Source organism: Leiobunum rupestre, chromosome 3 (assembly GCF_980474605.1).
Source record: "Leiobunum rupestre chromosome 3, qqLeiRupe1.1.hap1, whole genome shotgun sequence".
NCBI classification, from domain to species: domain Eukaryota; kingdom Metazoa; phylum Arthropoda; class Arachnida; order Opiliones; family Sclerosomatidae; genus Leiobunum; species Leiobunum rupestre.
Genome location: NC_143386.1, coordinates 46727854 through 46746937, shown reverse-complemented (window position 1 = coordinate 46746937; position 19084 = coordinate 46727854). Strand labels below are relative to the sequence as shown.

The following is a 19084-nucleotide window of genomic DNA, read 5'->3' as shown; positions in this document are numbered from 1 at the left end:
CGCAGTGTTGTGTACAAATTTCATTGGACGAGCCTTTACACTGAATGTTTATGGAAAGGGGGGAGACAATTTCCGAATTTTCCCCTTCCGACGGCAGCAGGCGCTAAAGCGTAACCAATGAAAACTGTACACAATAAAATGCACGACTTTTGACGGGCTGCGTTCTCCTTGTGTGGGGTGCTGTGTTTGTTGCTCCTAGGTGTCATCTCGTTTGTTATATTTTATCTCGACCAGCCAACCAGTGTTGCATGTTTCCCAGATAAAATATAAGAATGAGCCGCCCTGCTTCATGAAAAATCGGGCCAAATCTTAAGCCTCTCGATACACAAAAGTAAATAACCGCATAAGCAAAAGTGACATAGTTACCAAAAGGGTGACAATCCCTGTACTTTCGTATGCTAAAGGTTTAATGAATTCTCGACTCGAGATAGACCACATAAAAGACTATTTATTGTCGCCTTTCTGGATCCTTTTTTGGTATTATATCGTAGGTAGATGGCGATAGCATCTCCACAGAACGACGAAAAATCAAAAAATACACTAACTTTGACCAGTGCTACTTAGTTCCTCCGTTCTCCTTGTGTGGGGTGCTGTGTTTGTTGCTCCTAGGTGTCAAGAGTCTTTAAAGATACGTAAAAAAATGAGTTGGTGTTCCGCCAGAATTAGGTGGATAATTTAGGGTTCCATAGCAAAAACAAAATGGAGAACCGCTGGTCAATTCGACCATTATGCCCGTTGACCGTCTCAACTAGAGGTCGGGTTTGAATACGAAATTATCCAATTATTTATTTTTATTCATAACCGCAAATTATCCAAAAAATATACGAAAAAACCGATTATTTTTGCATATTAAATCGTTGTTTATTCGTATAAAATGTTCATAAAAACAATTAACCCAACTTTTTATGATTAATCGAAATTTTGCCGGTTAATTTATTCGTTCCGCCGACCTCTAGTCTCAATATAATTATTCTAGTTAAGTTTAAATATAAGACTTAACTTCTAAGCTTTAGATAAGATTTCATCATTTTACGCCATTTTTCGAGCCAATGATCTTTAGAATAACTAAAATTTCGCTTTACAAACACATTAAGAAACCTCGCGACTTTAAGGACCAAAGTGGTCCTAAAATTTTATGACCTTGAGTGAACTGTTTATGACGGTAGCGTGTGCAGTTCCATAGAGTGTCATTGCGGATAATTTTCATCCTCAATTACAAGAAGAAGTATCAGCGAAAAATAATTTGCTTAAAAGCAAAAATACTAATAAGGAACTAGCCCTTACCGCGGAAAACGCGAGGTAGCCTCTCCTATTGAAATACGCGGGAAAGAATAATCAATGGAGAAAATACAGACTCTTTTCAAAAGATCATTTCCGCGGATATTGGATAAAATGCGTTTATAAGGGGAAGATATTAATCAAGACACTTCACTCTATAGACAAATAATAGATTGAATCACGTGAACTAAAGAGTAATTAGTGATCAAAGGTTATCAGCGGTATTCGATGGTATTCAAGGGCAACCATAGAAAATCAATAGTTATCAACAGTATTTCACCGGCATTCTAAAAGGATTCATTGGAAATCAAACAGGGTTCGTACGAAAATTTCTGATCTAAAATCCCTGACTTTTCCAGGTTATCCCTGACCAACTTTTGCAAATATTCCTGACCTTTTCGATTACATTTTTGGACATTTTTTTATTACTTTAGGTCAAAAATTGTTTGTTAATGTGTGGTTTGCTTGACTAACTAAAATCCCTGACTTATCCCTGACATTTTTTCTCCATTTTACAGATCCCTGACTTATCCAGGTTTTCCAGGACATCCAGGTTCTGTACGAACCCTGCCAAAGGTAATCAATGGAATGAACCGGTATTGAAGAACAATCACGGGTAATCAAAGGTAATCAATCAGGGTTGGCCCAATTTTTCCAAGGGTGGAAAAAACCGCGGTTTTTTCTAGGAAAAAACTAGATTTTCCCGCGGTTTTTTCCACCTATTGTTTTCCTGTTAAAAACGTGTGGAAAATCGTACTTCCATGGTTTTTTCCACCTCAAGTGGCTAAATTCAATAAAAAATAAATAATAAAAGCAGTATATTCTTCTATTCACTCTTCTTCTTGACTTTTTTTCATCTCTCCTATTTGCAATGACCAAATTAGTCACTTAGTAGATTTATCAATGATTAATTTAGCATGAAAAGAGTTTTTCCCACATTTCCCGGTAAAAACCTGTTTTTGTCGGGTTTTTTCCAACTATGTAATCAATGGAATTATCCGGTATTCAAGAGCAATCTTCAAATCAAACGTTAGTATGGTAATTTTATATCCATTCAAATCCTACATTCACACGAGCTTAAATTTTTGCCAAACTTTGTTGGCGAACGTAACTTTCGACACGTTCCACCAAATGTAACATAATCACTCATAAGTATGCCTCTGTATAACGTTTATACAAATAAAGATAACGAATGTCAATTAGTGGACCGCAAATGGAAAATTATTATTCTCTTTCTGCAATTGAAAACGTCAAAAGAAATGAGCGTTTAGAATTGTGGAATAGGTAGGTCTCCGAAATTAGCTCTCCCTAAATGCAATACACGGAAACGAAATATCGTGATCCTGAGTCACGAGCTAAAATATAGGTCGTCTAACTTCTAGGGCTGTGCGAGTAGTGGTTGTAGGCAATCCAGTACGAATATTTTTTCCCTCGAGTATTCGAGTCGAGTAATATTGAAAACTGGAAAATTTACCAACAAAAGCTGTAGTTGCATCTCGGTTTGCAAGACGTTTTGACCAACAACGTTTCACAAAAATGTTGGCTGTTGTGATAAATTTAACTAGAACGTTTCCGTTAAATTTAAATTTTTTTAGACCTCCTTCAATGTTTATCTTTTATTATTAATATAACTAGTAATAAAATTTTCGCAGCAAGAGGTGCCGGGTTCGATTTCAGCTTGTGGCACTGTGTGAAAACTCGGAACCACTAATAAAGTTTTTCACCTTGAAGGCCTATCGGCCGAAGTACCGCATATTTTTCCCCAATAAAGCTTAGTTTTCTCCCCCACTTCTTGGTCTCTTTACTTGTTCGCGTTTTTACTTAAACGTAGAGTTTTCAAGTTATCTCCCCTTAACATAAGATCTTGTAGAGGTTAACGGTAATAATTAATGTAGGAAGCTGTTGGCACGCTTCCCACAAGCCTCCTACGCCTTGTGACCCGGCCACCTGAATTAATGCCTTTTAAAGTCGTTTGATGACTTAGGCCTAAGGTGGTGATTATTAACTGGAATTTATCGTACCGGCCCCTAAAAAGCAAACGCTTCTGGGCCCTTCTCCGCCGGGCCCTGGGGATTTTGCCCCCCTGATTATATATTGTACGTAGAAGGCAGAGTTTGCATCTCGGTGAGATTGGTTAGGCTTAAAATTCCTTCATCTATTGGGAAAAGATAGATCTGAACTAGTTTTGTATTTCAACTCGAGTAGTTTTATCTTTTATCTGACTTGGAAGAACTCAGCGGGGATGGTTCGACGAATCGAAGTGCCGGCCAAAAAGCGAAAAGAAGCCGTTCCTAATAGAGGATGAGTTCAGTTTGCGATTGAAATATCGGAACACTTCAAAGAAGAGGGTTGCTCTATTCAGCGGGTAACAGCAGCGCGCCGAAACTCCTTCGCGACTAACTCTCCCAGTCTTTCATAACGCCAGAAGTACATAAGATGTCTTTAACCTCTGCCGGCTCGAGCCACTTGTCATTGAGCGGATGATCCAGAGTTTATCGATTTAAAGAGTAAGTTGTAAATTATTCGTTATTAAACGCTTACGTTTAAAGTACCTAATTATAAAGTTTCGTTGCTTTCCGTTTCGTAGTTTATTAGAAATAATTCGCCAGTTTCAATAATGTAAATGTATTATCAAATACCACAAGTACAGTCAACTTCAACAGTTTTGACACGAGCTTTTATATTATCGCAATTGGCCAAGATGGTACTTAAGCGCGAGACTAATTTTAAGAACGCGCTGCCTTATTCAGTGCTAAATGTTTGAAACCGATAGATGGCGGTAATGTTACTGAAACTGGCAAATTAGTAGAACGCCAAAACTATTTGAATTTTAGCGTGGTGATTGACGTCAATGTCACTGAGGAATCAATACCTCTACTTGGAATGCTTATCCTGGCGTATCGTGTATGGTAAAATCACTCTGACGGCTTTGGCCCCGCCTACGAGAGAGAACATCCCCTCCCACGTTGTTGTTTGTTAAGTTAACATAGTGACGTCAAAAAAACCGTCAGCCACATCGAGACGAAAATCTACCGCGAGAAGCATTCCAAGTAGAGGTATGGATTCCTGATACACCAGTGGCGTAAACAAGGGGGGTCCTTCCTTTGACTGTACTAAATTTCCACCCCTTCTCGACCCCCTCTTAACATTCACATAGTTTGACCCCGTTCTCGACCCCCTCTTAACATTCACATACTTTGACCCCGTTCTCGACCCCCTCTTAACATTTACATACTTTGACCCCCTTCTCGACCCACTCTTAACATTCACATACTTTGACCCCCTTCTCGACCCACTCTTAACATTCACATACTTTGACCCCCTTCTCGACCCACTCTTAACATTCACATACTTTGACCCCTTCTCGACCCCCTCTTAACATTTACATACTTTGACCCCCTTCTCGACCCACTCTTAACATTCACATACTTTGACCCCCTTCTCGACCCCTCTTAACATTCACATACTTTGACCCCCTTCTCGACCCACTCTTAACATTCACATACTTTGACCCCTTCTCGACCCCCTCTTAACATTCACATACTTTGACCCCGTTCTCGACCCCCTCTTAACATTTACATACTTTGACCCCCTTCTCGACCCACTCTTAACATTCACATACTTTGACCCCCTTCTCGACCCCCTCTTAACATTCACATACTTTGACCCCTTCTCGACCCCCTCTTAACATTCACATACTTTGACCCCCTTCTCGACCCCCTCTTAACATTCACATACTTTGACCCCTTCTCGACCCCCTCTTAACATTCACATTCTTTGACCCCCTTCTCGACCCCCTCTTAACATTCACATACTTTGACCCCCTTCTCGACCCCCTCTTAACATTCACATACTTTGACCCCCTTCTCGACCCCCTCTTAACATTCACATACTTTGACCCCCTTCTCGACCCCCTCTTAACATTCACATACTTTGACCCCCTTCTCGACCCCCTCTTAACATTCACATAGTTTGACCCCCTTCTCGACCCCCTCTTAACATTCACATACTTTGACCCCCTTCTCGACCCCCTCTTAACATTCACATACTTTGACCGCCTTCTCGACGCGGGTGCTTACATGGTTTTAAACACACGCGCGAGCTCAATTGTCATCGCCATATCTACCAAGGAAATTACAGGTATGATCTTGGTAGGATAGTGGGAACTATTTAATCTACCAGATGCAGTGGGAAACATTCAGACGGAACCATAGTCCATGACGTCACAAACTATGCGCGATAAAATTATCGTCCAGAGTAAAATCCGCAGCGGGGCGCTGCACCTAAATTTAATTTCAATATTAAATAAACTTAACGACGGCATTTCATAAATTGAGTGACATTTTCGGAAAACCCATCATCAAATGAACTAGAAAAATATAAAGTAAAGTTTCTATTCCGAAAATCATTTTGCAACTTACTCTTTAATAATAAATAAAATTCAATTATCGACATCTACATATTTACAAATAATATTATAAGTTTGCTCGTTGGTGTGGCCTATTTTCGTCAGGGTTGGCAAAATCCTTGTTTTTTTCAAAAAGAACAAAAACAATGTTTTTTATTGTTTTAAACAAGATTCATTGTTTTTAACTGTTTTTAAATCAAACAATAAAAAACACATAATAAACAATAAAAAACTATGTTTAAAACACATTTTAAACTATTCATTATACTTATGAATCAGACCATAGACAGTATACATGTATATCCTTAGGGATATATACTGTCTATGATCAGACTCACGAGTAAACTCATTTAAAGAAATATTACGTATCATTAAACGTATTTTCATAAGTGGCATAGTTACCCTAAGTGTGTCAATAAGATGAACCAACCATTGACGGCCTTAGGGTTTTCGATGCCCCATGCAAATACTACCTAACCTGTAGTAGGGTTTTTAATATAGCTATCATCCTGGAATTTTCGGTCGCATAGTACTAAGAAAAGGGAAAATAGCTAGTTATCCACACATTGTTTTTAGTTTTGGTTTATTGAAATGTGCATGTCTGCAGTCATAAATCATCACAAATAAACAATGTTATAAAAAATAAGAACTTAGATACCTCTATAATCTTAAAACTTCCATCACATCATAAAATTTCAAAAAAATCGACCGAAATCCCTTAATTTTTATCTAGGAGTGGCGCCTAGTCAGTTTTAACCCGATCTGTCCAGACCGGCCGTGTTTCTTGTACCGGCACAGCCCGACTAAACAGCAACCCTACTTTTATCTCGTGCATAGGTAGGGTCCCAAATAGATGTATATTGGCAGCTATATACATTCTATTTAAACAAAAAGACAAAATTCAATGCGTTCGTAGGATTTTTGCACTGGTAGGAAATTTATGAAATCATATCGAGCCCTTTCAGTCGCTCTTTTCAGATAATCTTAAAATCCAGCTACCCGTTATCAATACAATTTACCTTTCTTAGAGTCTTGGAATGGTTTTTTCTATTGAATAACCAAAATCGTACAAAAAAACAATGAAAATTTACCTTATAAAAACATGTTTAAAACAGATAGTTTAAAACGTTTAAAACAAATTGGTGTTTATTTAAAATATTTGTTTTAAACGTGTTTTAAATACTTGTTTTAAACATTTTGTTTAAAACTTGCCAACCCTGATTTTCGTTGCCATGGTAACGTGTTTACGTCGACCACAGCATACACGCCCATCGTGGTCACGTGATTATTTCCTTATCAAGATCGTGCGTGGTTTTGATTCGTGAATGGCACTTTTTTATTTTAATAAAGGGAAATATAACCTGCAAAACAATCTTATGGAAGACCCCTTCAATGTTTCAAATTACCCTGTACAGTGGCGCCAAATTTTTTAAGGCCAAAGGCAAGAGCGGCCAGAGCTGCACCAAATACCAGAGGTATTAAACAAATCAATCAATGTTTGATTTTATTGATTTTAATACAATTAATTACTCTTTTCTTATATAATTAACGGATATTTTACTTTTATGAGTTAGCTAATCTTAAATTAAATGAAATCATAATTGAATTTAATTATTAGTTAATATTTTTGTAATTTTTTATTCCTTCATTAAAATACATTGTAGGATTTAAATCAATGAATTTTTCAAAGAAATCACTTGATTTATATCTTGGTTTTAATCATGATTTAAGTCAAATTGATTAAGGCGATATATGCCTACGAATTTTGGTCTGTAATAGTTTAAGAAAGTTAGCATACGACGTATTTAGCGTGACATATGTCTACGAATTTTGGTCTGTAATAATTTAATAAAGTTAGCATACGATGTATTTAGCACCGCACAATTTCTTCGTTCAAAATGAACTTAACAAAATCAAGCGAACGCCGAATAGCATTAGCAGGATACTTCTCAGCTAAGAGATGTATTATGTACTTCTGATACGCGAGAGGACGAACCCTGATACAACACGTATTGGAGACGCACCGGACTTCAACCTTTTCAACGATCAAACGCAACTGCTCAAATAAAAATCCAATCCAAGAGGATATAAAAGGCGGATCGAAACGCGGATTCTTATTTAGCCCGGGGGGGGGGGGGTGAATGGCTAGGGGGCGCTTTCACCTGTCCGAAATCGAATGAAATTGACCAACGGAGAAGAATCTTGTGCAACTGCGGGCTATATTCGAAGACTAGTTACACAAAATCCTTCAAACGGGGAAACGAAACCTAGAAAGTACAATCTTGAAAATCGAAGTTAGCGTATCGACCGACTTGTGAGCCGCGTTACGAATAGAGCGATACCTAGTGGCAAAGCGGTGAAACGATATTAATTTGTAGTATTAAATGGAAAATAAATCTGGCAAAATGGTTTGAACGTAAACGTACTTATTGTACTTTAGCTTTAAGAAGAATGACGTCACCTATTTATTTTTTTATTTTTAATACCTAAAAATTTCAATAGATGACGCTTTAGTTTATTTTTCGTAGAGCTGTTTCACTTTTAAATTAAAATAAGGATTGTCTGCATTTTGGTAACATTAAGGTCTCAAAAGTAAAATTACGTAAATTATTAGATTAATCAGAAGTGGGTAATAAACATAAGTATGGCCCAGAATGCATTCGGTTAATGATAGTCTGTCGTGAAGTGATTGCGAAATAGGAAGTTTCCGAACCGGAAATTCTTCCCTTCCTACTCTTTCCGTTGGCAAAATAGTTGGTTAGTTTGACAAATACGAGCGTACACGCGTTTACGTTTGAATTTCAGAAAATAACTTTGAAATGGAGCCAGTGTTTATAAAAGTAAGCGTTATTTACACTTTTGAAAGCATTTCAATTTTCAATATGCCTTGGCTGGCGATTTTCCGGGCTTCCTCCAAATTAGTGTTGTTAATTTTCCGGAAAAATAAAATACGGAAAATATTCCGCAAATCGGAAAAATAAAAAATTGAAACATAAATGACTTTTTAAGGGTTTTTAATGTTTTTAACTTTTTATTGATATAAAATGTCTAATATCAGTAAACATACTACAAAACATTTATAGTGTTACATTGTTAACCAGTTTAAACTAGTCTAGAGGTTTAGTTTTACTTTTAGATTCGAAAAAATGAGGTGAAAATTCAGCTTATTTAAATTTGCAAACAATATATTTTAGAGTAATCATGGAATTAAAACTTTTTTATTTTTTCGGAAAAATACGGAAAATTTTCAGGAAAAACGCCTCGGTCAGTTTCACTTACAACACTACTCCAAATACTAGGAGCAGTTCGCGGAAAGTTGTCAGTCCGTCGGTACGTAATGATTTACGTTGTCATTGGCGAAACAGACATATTATTAAAAAAATGCATTAGGTGAATAGGAAGTGTCATACTTATGTTTATTATCCACTTATGGTCTAATCTAATTGATAACTTTTCAAAAGTATTTTTATCCCCCGTTTTGAAAATTTTCAAAAACTTTAAACATACCACAATTCCCATCAAAATGCCGAAAATGTACAGTTATAATTTTTAATTCGTAATTAAAATAAAACACAATTGTCCAAAGCGGCGTAAATGAGAACCGTATATTTAAGTTTCTCAAAATCAATGCCGTCTTAGCGGAAGAAACGTCCTCAATCCACTAATAAGACGTAGTCGAACAACAATTTAACACGATAGCATTAACGGAATTGCGTGCGCTTTTAACACCTAACGCGACGGCTAGATTATGCACCTACTGTTGGGAGTTTCCAAATGCCTTTGAGAAGGGGGAGGAGTTAGAACCGACCATTCCGTTATTTTACCCGAGACTATGAACTCGTAAATAAGCCAGTGGTGTAGCATTTCATAATGAAACCAGCTAAGCTTAGTTTCGCGCGTAGACGCTTAAACGCCTGCCCTCCCAATAAAAGACAAATAAAATTTCGTCATTAAACCCATGTGCGTTGCCTGGGCAAGAAAGAGGGGGGAAGGGAAGGGGCGAAATTTGTTTTGGGAAATTCAGCGTTGAGGGTCTCGATTCTATCGATTTAGACGTTGAGGTTACTAAGCGATGTCCGAAGCAATGTGCCGAAAGCCTTTGCAGTTTTTTTACCTACATTTGAACTTTGACACTGTGACGAGGTTTACGTCAAGATAGAATGTTACGCTAAGCAATAGGTGAGTAATACCATTAATAATCAAATTTCAATAATGTACAGGAATTTTAGAGTAAACAGAATAGGTTCAATTTTCACCAATTATAAGCGTGTCTTTATATTTGCCATACTTAGCTATAGCGGTGAGGATATTACTAATAATAATAATAAGCAAGCCTAATACTCAAAGCACCACCTTAGGCCCAAGTCATGAAGCGACTTATAATGCCTTTAAACAGGTGGCCGGGTTACAATGCGTAGGAGGGTGGTGATAAGGTTCAAGTTTTAGTTCTAGTTTTGGCTTGCGGGTGTTTATTATGATGGGGACACTTAAGAAAGTAATTCAATTAATTTATATACTTTTAATTATATTATGTATAACATTTATTTCTGAGAATTTTGGAAAATATAGACCAAAATGTGATTTACGAAATTTTTGGAAGGACACTTATCAAGGAGGGTACAATGCACCCCTGTACCCCTATTCCGCCGCTACTGTTACCCTGCTTTACACAAATCAATAAACTAAAGCGTAATATGTAATTGTTAATTATTTATTAATAATTATTTTAGTTAATAATCATTTTATCGTTTTTTATAATAATCATTTTATATTGTTATTTGTAATAATCATTTTATCGTTATTAATAATAATTATTTTATCGTTATTAATAATAATAATTTTATCGTTATTAATAATAATCATTTTATCGTTATTTATAATAATCATTTTATCGTTATTTATAATAATCATTTTATCGTTATTTATAATAATCATTTTATCGTTATTTATAATAATCATTTTATCGTTATTTATAATAATCATTTTATCGTTATTTATAATAATCATTTTATCGTTATTTATAATAATCATTTTATCGTTATTAATAATAATTATTTTATCGTTATTAATAATAATCATTTTATCGTTATTAATAATAATTATTTTATCATTATTTATAATAATCATTTTATCGTTATTTATAATAATCATTTTATCGTTATTTATAATAATCATTTTATCGTTATTTATAATAATCATTTTATCGTTATTTATAATAATCATTTTATCGTTATTTATAATAATCATTTTATCGTTATTTATAATAATCATTTTATCGTTATTTATAATAATCATTTTATCGTTATTTATAATAATTATTTTATCGTTATTTATAATAATTATTTTATCGTTATTTATAATCATTTTTCAGTAATTTTCTTCAAACAAATCATAATCCTAGGTTAAAATAATTATAATCTTTTATTTTTTAATTTATATCCCAATAAGTTTTAGTTAACGCCCATCATCCAAAGTTCATCTTGTTTAATGTTACGCGACTAACGAAGGTAAACAATTTTAAAATATTAATAAAAGCGTGGGACTCGAATACTTCAAAAACATGTGTATACACGCTTATACGATGACGTGTCGATAGTTAATCTTTTCGTCGTCGCTAAGCGCGATAAACGCGTACCTCAAGTAATAGGATATTTTTAATATTTGCAGGAGTAATTTGAAACAAACGTCATATTCGCGAATATTTAATCGGGTTTTAAGTAGTACTATGACACGTATCACCATAAAAAATTCATAACTTTACCACCTTTACCACCCGTGATACACGCGATATACAAATTTTATTCGTGAAGTTGTGGAGATGCGGTGCAACGTAGAATACGTATTTTAAAAACAATATTCAAACGAAAATGCGCGCACCCTCGGCAACAAGCGGGTTTTTTGCTTAAACTTTTTTCCAGTAGATATTTTTGAAAAATAAAGATTAGGTAGAAGAGAGTATAGCTCAAGGCACGTGTATACCAAATTTCAAAGCTGTATATCAATTCCTAACAGCTCAGGTGTTTTTTGTAACCATGTGCTCTCGCTATAAAAGAAATAGGTGTTTCTATTTAAACGATGCATTGTATTAATTGTCGCGCGCTGGTTCGCAGATAAAACTCATCTTTTTGACGGTTTTTATTCCCACGCGAATAATTTCTTTTAACGTATGTTTACCGTCACGTGGATATCACAATCAGGCGCCGTTTTGAAAATACACGTGCTTTTAAAAGTGTTTAGCTCGTGCGTTTTATACAAAACAACCGTTTAAAACGGCCATTGTTGGCTTTTAGAATAAAACGCTTGTAAATGTAAGACTTTGAAATCGTAATAATTAACCTATGTTTTCTCTAAATTAGAAAGTCAACCGCCAGCCATTACCGATTACGATGAACCCAGCGCCAATTCCGGGGGTTGAAGACGTCATCCAACCACCATTCCCTCCATCCCAACCGCCGTATCGAGACCCACAACCACTCTTACCGACACCTCATCAGTTCCATCAACAGCCGGCTCTATGCTACGATCAACCAGCCACCCAATTTCCATACCAAGCACCACACTATGGACCTCAATATCTTTACCAAATGCAAGTGCCTTATTGGCCGATTCACTATTGGTTTACTCCAAACACGGCTCAAGTTCAACCGCAACCACAGATCGTTGGTAAGTTTCCATTGACGTACAGTCCCGATCAAAAGTTTCTGGCCGTTTTCTCTTAGCAGCCATTTTGTTTCTATTTTAGGTAGAGAGCCGAATGCTTCTATGAAAGAATACCCTCACGAAAATAATATAGGTGAAAATTAATGCCCTACCACAATTAGGGCGCGAGCAAAGCCGGAAATAGCCAAACCCCTCCAAAACGACGTCATGAAAAAATAAATATAATTTGTCGTGTCTAGGCTTGTTCGAAGCGTCATAATATTCGGAAACATTATCTGGTTTCATTTTTCAAATTGGATTTGTGTTGCTAAAGTTATTGAAGAAATGGAGAAGACGGAAAACATGAATTTTAACCCTCATTTAATTTCTAAGTGAAACAAAGCAAGCGTGAAAGTAGTATTTAAAATAATATCGCTCGAGACCATGATATTTTTTGCTTCACCCCAAAAAGCGTAGACACGACAAATTATATTTATAAATTAGGGTTAATATTCATGTTTTCCGTCATATCCATTTCTTCAATAACTTTACAGCCACAAATCCGAGTTGAAAAATGAAACCATTATGTTTCCGAATATTATGACGCTGCGAAAAAGCGTAGACACGACAAATTATATTTAATGTTTCATGTCGTCATCTTGGAGGGGTTTGGCTATTTCCGGCTTTGCTCGCGCCCTAATTGTGGTAGCGCATCAATTTTCACCTATATTAATTTCGTGGGGGTATTCTTTCATAGAAGCCAGGCTCATTCGGCTCTCTACCTAAAATAGAAACAAAATGGCTGCCAAGAGAAAACGGCCAGAATCTTTTGATCGGGACTGTACATCGAGAAGACATTTCTGGTGTATCGAGAAGAAATTTCTGGTGTACTAAGCCTTACGAAAATTTATAGTTTCAAAACGTACCACTAACGTCAGAGATCCTAGAAAGCGACCTAATACAAAATCCACCAGCAAGATGACATCTGGAGGACAGGTTCGAAGATCAGATTTAGCGAAACAAATGCTTCGAATAATACGTTCTTTTAAAAGGTCAAATGGAATTCACCGAAAAGAATAACTGAGATCTCAAAGCCGGACTACAAGAAGCGGAAGCGCGATATGGCGGGAATCGCTGATCCCAGATCACAGAGCGACTGCGATTACAGCTTATTGCCCATGGAACTCTGCGAGACCTTTCCTTCGACAGATCCTTCCATCGACACACCAGTAATACCGGAGATTCCCTTGTTACAAACGTTGACTTCTTCCCAAGATGTCTCGAAAAACACCACACGAGTTGGTCATGTGAAAGTTAATGGGAGACAAATAATTATTGGACAAATACGCGCGAGTGTGGATAAAAATGCTGGTGGAGATGTCCGCGATGCCAAGAAATGTAAAATGGCAGCTGGCGACCTTAACAAAGACACCAACGGACCTGGCATTGTGAAAAAAGACCAATGCAAAGTATTAAATGTAGAAGTGAACGAGGAAGAAGTTAGCATTGTTACGGGAAAAAAGGTCTACTTTAAGTTAGGGGACAATTTGATTGGAGAAAAGGCGGAATTTGTTACAAAACTAGAGGAACTGCTGACCATGGGATTGGAGTCGTTGCAGAGAGCGATGGAGAAAAAGATCAACAAGAAAACGGCCTTGACCTTTAAGATGGAACATCTGCAATTTCAAGACATGGAGGAAGACGCCCAAAAGTTCTTGAAGAATGAGAAACCAGAGTACGGAGACATGAATATTAGCCAGTTACTGACGTATCGGGATAGCATCTTCGACTGTAAGAAGTTAATAACTCGCAGCAAGAGCGATATCGTAGCGAAGTTTGGACGGTCATGCGGTCAGAGCGTATTGGAACGAATGTTCAACGTTCTCTTCCGATTTCAAAACGATTATTGCGACCAGCTGACTGTCACCATTTGCGACAAATGCAAGAAGAAATCGGTAAGCTATCGAAAGTTTACAGTTGCGTTGTTGATTTTCCGGAAAAATCAAATGGGGAAATTTTTCGGAAAAATGAAATGGGGAAATATTCCGGAAAAATAAAATGGGAAAAAAAATTACAGAATGGCGGAATCCGCAATTCAGAAAACAAAACATTTCTTTTTTAAGGGTTTTTAATGTTTTTCACTTTTTATCGATATAAAATGTCTAATATCAGTAAACTATACTACAAAACATTAATAGTGTTATATTGTTTATCTAGAAGTTTAGTTTTATTTTCAGATTCGAAAAAATGAGGCGAAAATGCCGTATTATTTAACTTTGCAAACAATATTAGACTAATCATGGAATGAAAATATATATTTTTTTTTCGGAAAAATACGAAAAATTTTTCGACTTACAACTTCATTTTACAGTCTCGCTAATGTTGGGTGAAATTCTCGCACTAATAATCTAACGTACGTGTTTCAGGCTTCAACAACCAAATTATCTCCAGAATTAGTGGACTTAGCTCTAAGCGACGAAGATACCAATACAGCGGCAAACGACGCGGAAATACTAGCCAAGAATGACATAATCGCCCCACCACAGCCGAAAAATTGTAGTTCCGTGTCTCCACATTATAGAGACGCTTCATCGTTAACACCGTTAGCATTACCCGAGGAACCGCAGAGAGACATAATTACCACTACAACGGTTGATACCCAAACCATCCCGGCAAACGCGAACATTTCTAACTATACGTATCTCGAAAACGAGATAGACCTAATGAGAAGAGAAGCGAGCAAAAGGCCATTGTCACCTTCGAGAAATGCTGAACTAACGACTACCAGTGAAACAACTACGCCTACATTACCTCTCAAACATAAAGTGTCACCCTATTTGTACGGCTACGCTCTACCATCGCGGTTTTCAATAATGCCTCATTTTGATACCTCAAAGACCGGAATGACTCAATTCGAAATGCCAACGGATCTAGTGGCCAAACCGTCCAATTTCGAGATTCCCGCCAAGAAAGTGAAATATCGAGCGTAAGGCGGAGCGCTCGTAGCGCCATCCGTGACAACGAAATTAAACTAATTTATTTTTATTTACAATAGCTTGGCTATCTCTTTAAAAGAACCTACCTCAAAACTTGTTATTTAACTCAATTTTGACGTGATACGTAAACAGGGTTTACGATGAAATCGTATAATTCGCGTTTATAGTCTAGAAAGATGAGTTTTAACAATACACAGATTAAACAAACTATTTTGCCATATTTTAAACTTCATTGTTTGTTTGTACAGTTTCGCACTTTAGTAAGACGTTTTAAATTGTTATCATACGCGCTATATGACCTATTAATAAACACCTTATTGATTCAATTGTTAGATTTTAATATGGGGTCATAATATTTAATGAATGATGGACAGTCCATAAAGGTTTATGAAAATATGATTACCACAACCAGGGCTTATATACACCGGTTTTTTTTTCAAAATAAGAAAGATATTTATTTGGTGCCTATGACAGCGGGGTCTTCGCACCACACACTCCAAAATTACATAAAAGGACTTAGCACCAGAACAAAGAAGAGGAAAAATTAAAAAACAAAAATGAAAATAGAAAAAACTGACAACAGACGAAATCTAATGACAGCCAATTAAAAAACTAGGCAAAACAAAGGTAGGAACTTAACATTAATTGATTTTCGCCACTTTAAAAATGTCACAAAGATCGTTAATAATCGCCAGGTCTCCATGCTGAACTGATTTTTTTACACCATTTCTATTTGTATCATATTTGCCGGTGACTAGAGAACCCAGGAGCCTAGGTCGAATTTTTTTACCACTCTCACAATATACACCGGTTGTGAGGGACCGTTACGAACAGCCAGATGGCGCTTTAGGGGAATTATGGCGTTCGACGCGCCATCTATCGATGAATTATATTTTTATAACTATAATATGAATTATTATGGAATATGGTCCATAGACGTGAGACTCGTCAATTAGCGGATGTTTATTCTAGTTTATGAAGATAATTGAAATAGCAGTGTGTAGAAGTAAATTATTATGTTACATCTTCAAATTGTTTATTAAATAAACAAGTCTTTGAAAATTAAGGGCCTGGCATGTGTCTTAGGCTTTAATCTTGGATTAAGAATATTCTTAATTCTTAATCCAAGCTTTAATCATATATTTCTTAATTTAGCCTAGGCTTAGCCATTTCGTATATTTAGTAAACACATGCCTAAGCCGTGGTAAACATTTTTCGCACTATAGGAGTATAGGCCCGTTAGTAGCGCCACCTGCATTCTAATTATAATTATTGATAATTAAAATATAATTTTTAAAATAAGAAAATAGTATTTTAAAACAAAATTTTTGCTTTAGTTATAATTAAATTATACTTAAATTTAAAATAATAATAATAATTAGTACTTTTTTCACAATCGAGGTGGCGCTTATAATTCCTATGGAGATAAAGGCCAGCAGTACGTAATGACTTCCCTACTTTAGCAGTGATGCCAGATTGAGGGAAATTTCCCACATCTAGGGAAATTTTTACCCCTAAAAACGGTAAAAAGGGAAAAGGGTAATCCAACCAAAAATGATTTAAATCTAGAGAAAATTCGAGGGGAAAATTATTTTATTCAAAACTAACATAAAAAATGGCACACCTTCATTAAATTTATTTATTATGAAAGAGTCAATTAATACTATCATAAGTATTTGGTCGTATCCACTTTAGCTGACAACCCGGAATTGTTTTTGGGAATTTGGAAACTGACCCGCAGGAACGTGTCCGAACGACTTTTGCCCGCTCTATCCTTAGTATAAACTGATTTTTAACAGGGTTGAAACCTTTTTTTCACAATCAAATTCCCTGACTTTTCCACGTTTTCCCGGACTTATTTTGTGCCAAGATTTTGTCATTTTTAACCTATACTTTAGTAAAAGTTTCGTATTTGCAACCGAAATTAAATTCCACGACATTTCCCTGATTTTTAGACTAATTTTCAAAATTCCCTGACTTTTCCTTGACTTTTATACCCATATTCAAATTCCTTGACTTTTCCAGGAATTCCAGGTACCGTGACAGCCCTGCTTAAACTGGTAAAATTGTCCATAGTTTTTATTCAGTGCGAAATGAAAATAAAAGTATTATTTTTCAACACATTTGTTATTTTTGTTCTACAACGCCCCAAGTAATTGTTTTACGCAAATATCCATTTCAAAAAGAGGAAATTTCAAAAGTCGGAAAAGGACCTGGCAACACTGCTTTAGTACGTACGAAAGTACGCTGAGGTCTATATAAGCCGTGCCACAACCCGAGGTCGTTATATTGCCACAAGAGGTTGATCTTCCAAAATAACAACCCTCAAAATGTAGTACAGCGCCACTAACGGTTTCGTCAGAAACTTTGCAACTGTCTAAGTTGGTAAACATGTACTGGGATTTCAACTAATTGTAAATTCTTGTCGTAGCAGACGAAATTTTGTAATTACTTTTCCACCATCTGTATATTCCTTGCTCATGCCCCCCCACTCAAATGTTTAATTTTTTTGTAGGAAAAATAGGATTATATTTATAAAAATATAGGACTTTATAGGACTCGTTTTTCAAAATTATAGGATTTTATAGGACTATAAATGTTATTTAAGTTACTAACTTTCTGCATTTAAAAACAAAATCTATACTTAGTGAAATAAATCTTTGATTTTCATTTAAAAAATAGAAACTATTTAACCATTTTATCACAAAAATATAATAGTAGCTAATAATAATAATCAGCTAGGCTAATACCCAAGCCCTTTAATTCAGATGGCTGGGTTACAATGCTTAAGAGGGTGGACCATGTTAACAATAACAAAAGTCTAGACTACAATGACTTTGTATAGGAATTTATCCTACAGTTAAATCTAGCAATTTCCATGTTAACAATAACAAAAGTCTAGACTACAATGACTTTGTATAGGAATTTATCCTACAGTTAAATCTAGCAATTTAACTGACAATTGTGAGTGGCGGGATTTGAAATGGGCAAAATATCAAAAATATAGGATGTTATAGGACTTTTTGGGGATTTTTCTAAAAATATAGGATGTTATAGGACATTTTTAAAAATATAGGAATTATAGGACCTCTGGGGGCCCTGCTTGCTCAACCACCATTTAGCAGCCGATACTTTCTGGAATCCGCTAAACTTTATAAATTAATAGTTTAGCTATGACTCTGAAGATGGCACCACGTTTACCGCTGTGAAGCGCTTGCTGTCTTAACAGGGACGATTAATTACCGATTTTTGGATGATCCAGGTAAAATTACATTTCGGGCCCCAATATAGCCGTAACGATTGAGGATAGCTAAACATTTTAGTTCACAAGTATACCTCGTTGGTACCAAATCGGGCCACGAGGCTGCACGGGCCACGGAAATGTGTCGGGTTCAGCCGCAATATTGTGAAATCCCCAAAGCTGAGAGTTAATGGAGCTTACCTGCAGAAGTAACTTCGTCCTCAACGCCAAAGTCCGTCGTTCCATCAGAACTGGCCTCATTGTTATTGTAATTGGACCACTTTGGGCTTGATACTGCGGCTAATACGGCACCCTAGATACCATAAAAAGATATATTTTTTAACATTGTTAAAATAACGGATAAAACAGCTATAACAAACCAAAGATAATATAAACATCGTACCCTAGATTCGAAATCACTGCCTCACGATAGTCAATAACGTTTACCCAGTTCCTGCCGCAACTCGAAAAATCAAGCTCAGGGGTAGACCATAGCAACCGACGAAATTCGAATCTAGGGTA

General features: G+C 36.1%; 2 protein-coding genes across 6 annotated transcripts in view; one reads left to right on the top strand and one right to left on the bottom strand.

The window, feature by feature from the left end:
- CASK (peripheral plasma membrane protein CASK) overlaps positions 1–19084 on the bottom strand; it is a 326722-nt gene that overhangs the window by 161579 nt on the left and 146059 nt on the right. For all 5 annotated transcript variants that reach the window (XM_090168459.1, XM_090168456.1, XM_090168455.1 and 2 more), the window contains one exon: positions 18764–18875. In XM_090168459.1, the coding sequence (XP_090024585.1) occupies positions 18764–18875 (112 nt within the window). The remainder of the gene's footprint in view (positions 1–18763; positions 18876–19084) is intronic.
- Positions 11643–15647, top strand: LOC149951997 (uncharacterized). The gene is made up of 5 exons (XM_090168454.1): positions 11643–11703; positions 12043–12349; positions 13239–13321; positions 13378–14280; positions 14752–15647. The coding sequence occupies exons 2-5, from the start codon at positions 12073–12075 to the stop codon at positions 15313–15315; spliced, it is 1827 nt and encodes a 608-aa protein (XP_090024580.1). The 5' UTR covers positions 11643–11703; positions 12043–12072; the 3' UTR covers positions 15316–15647.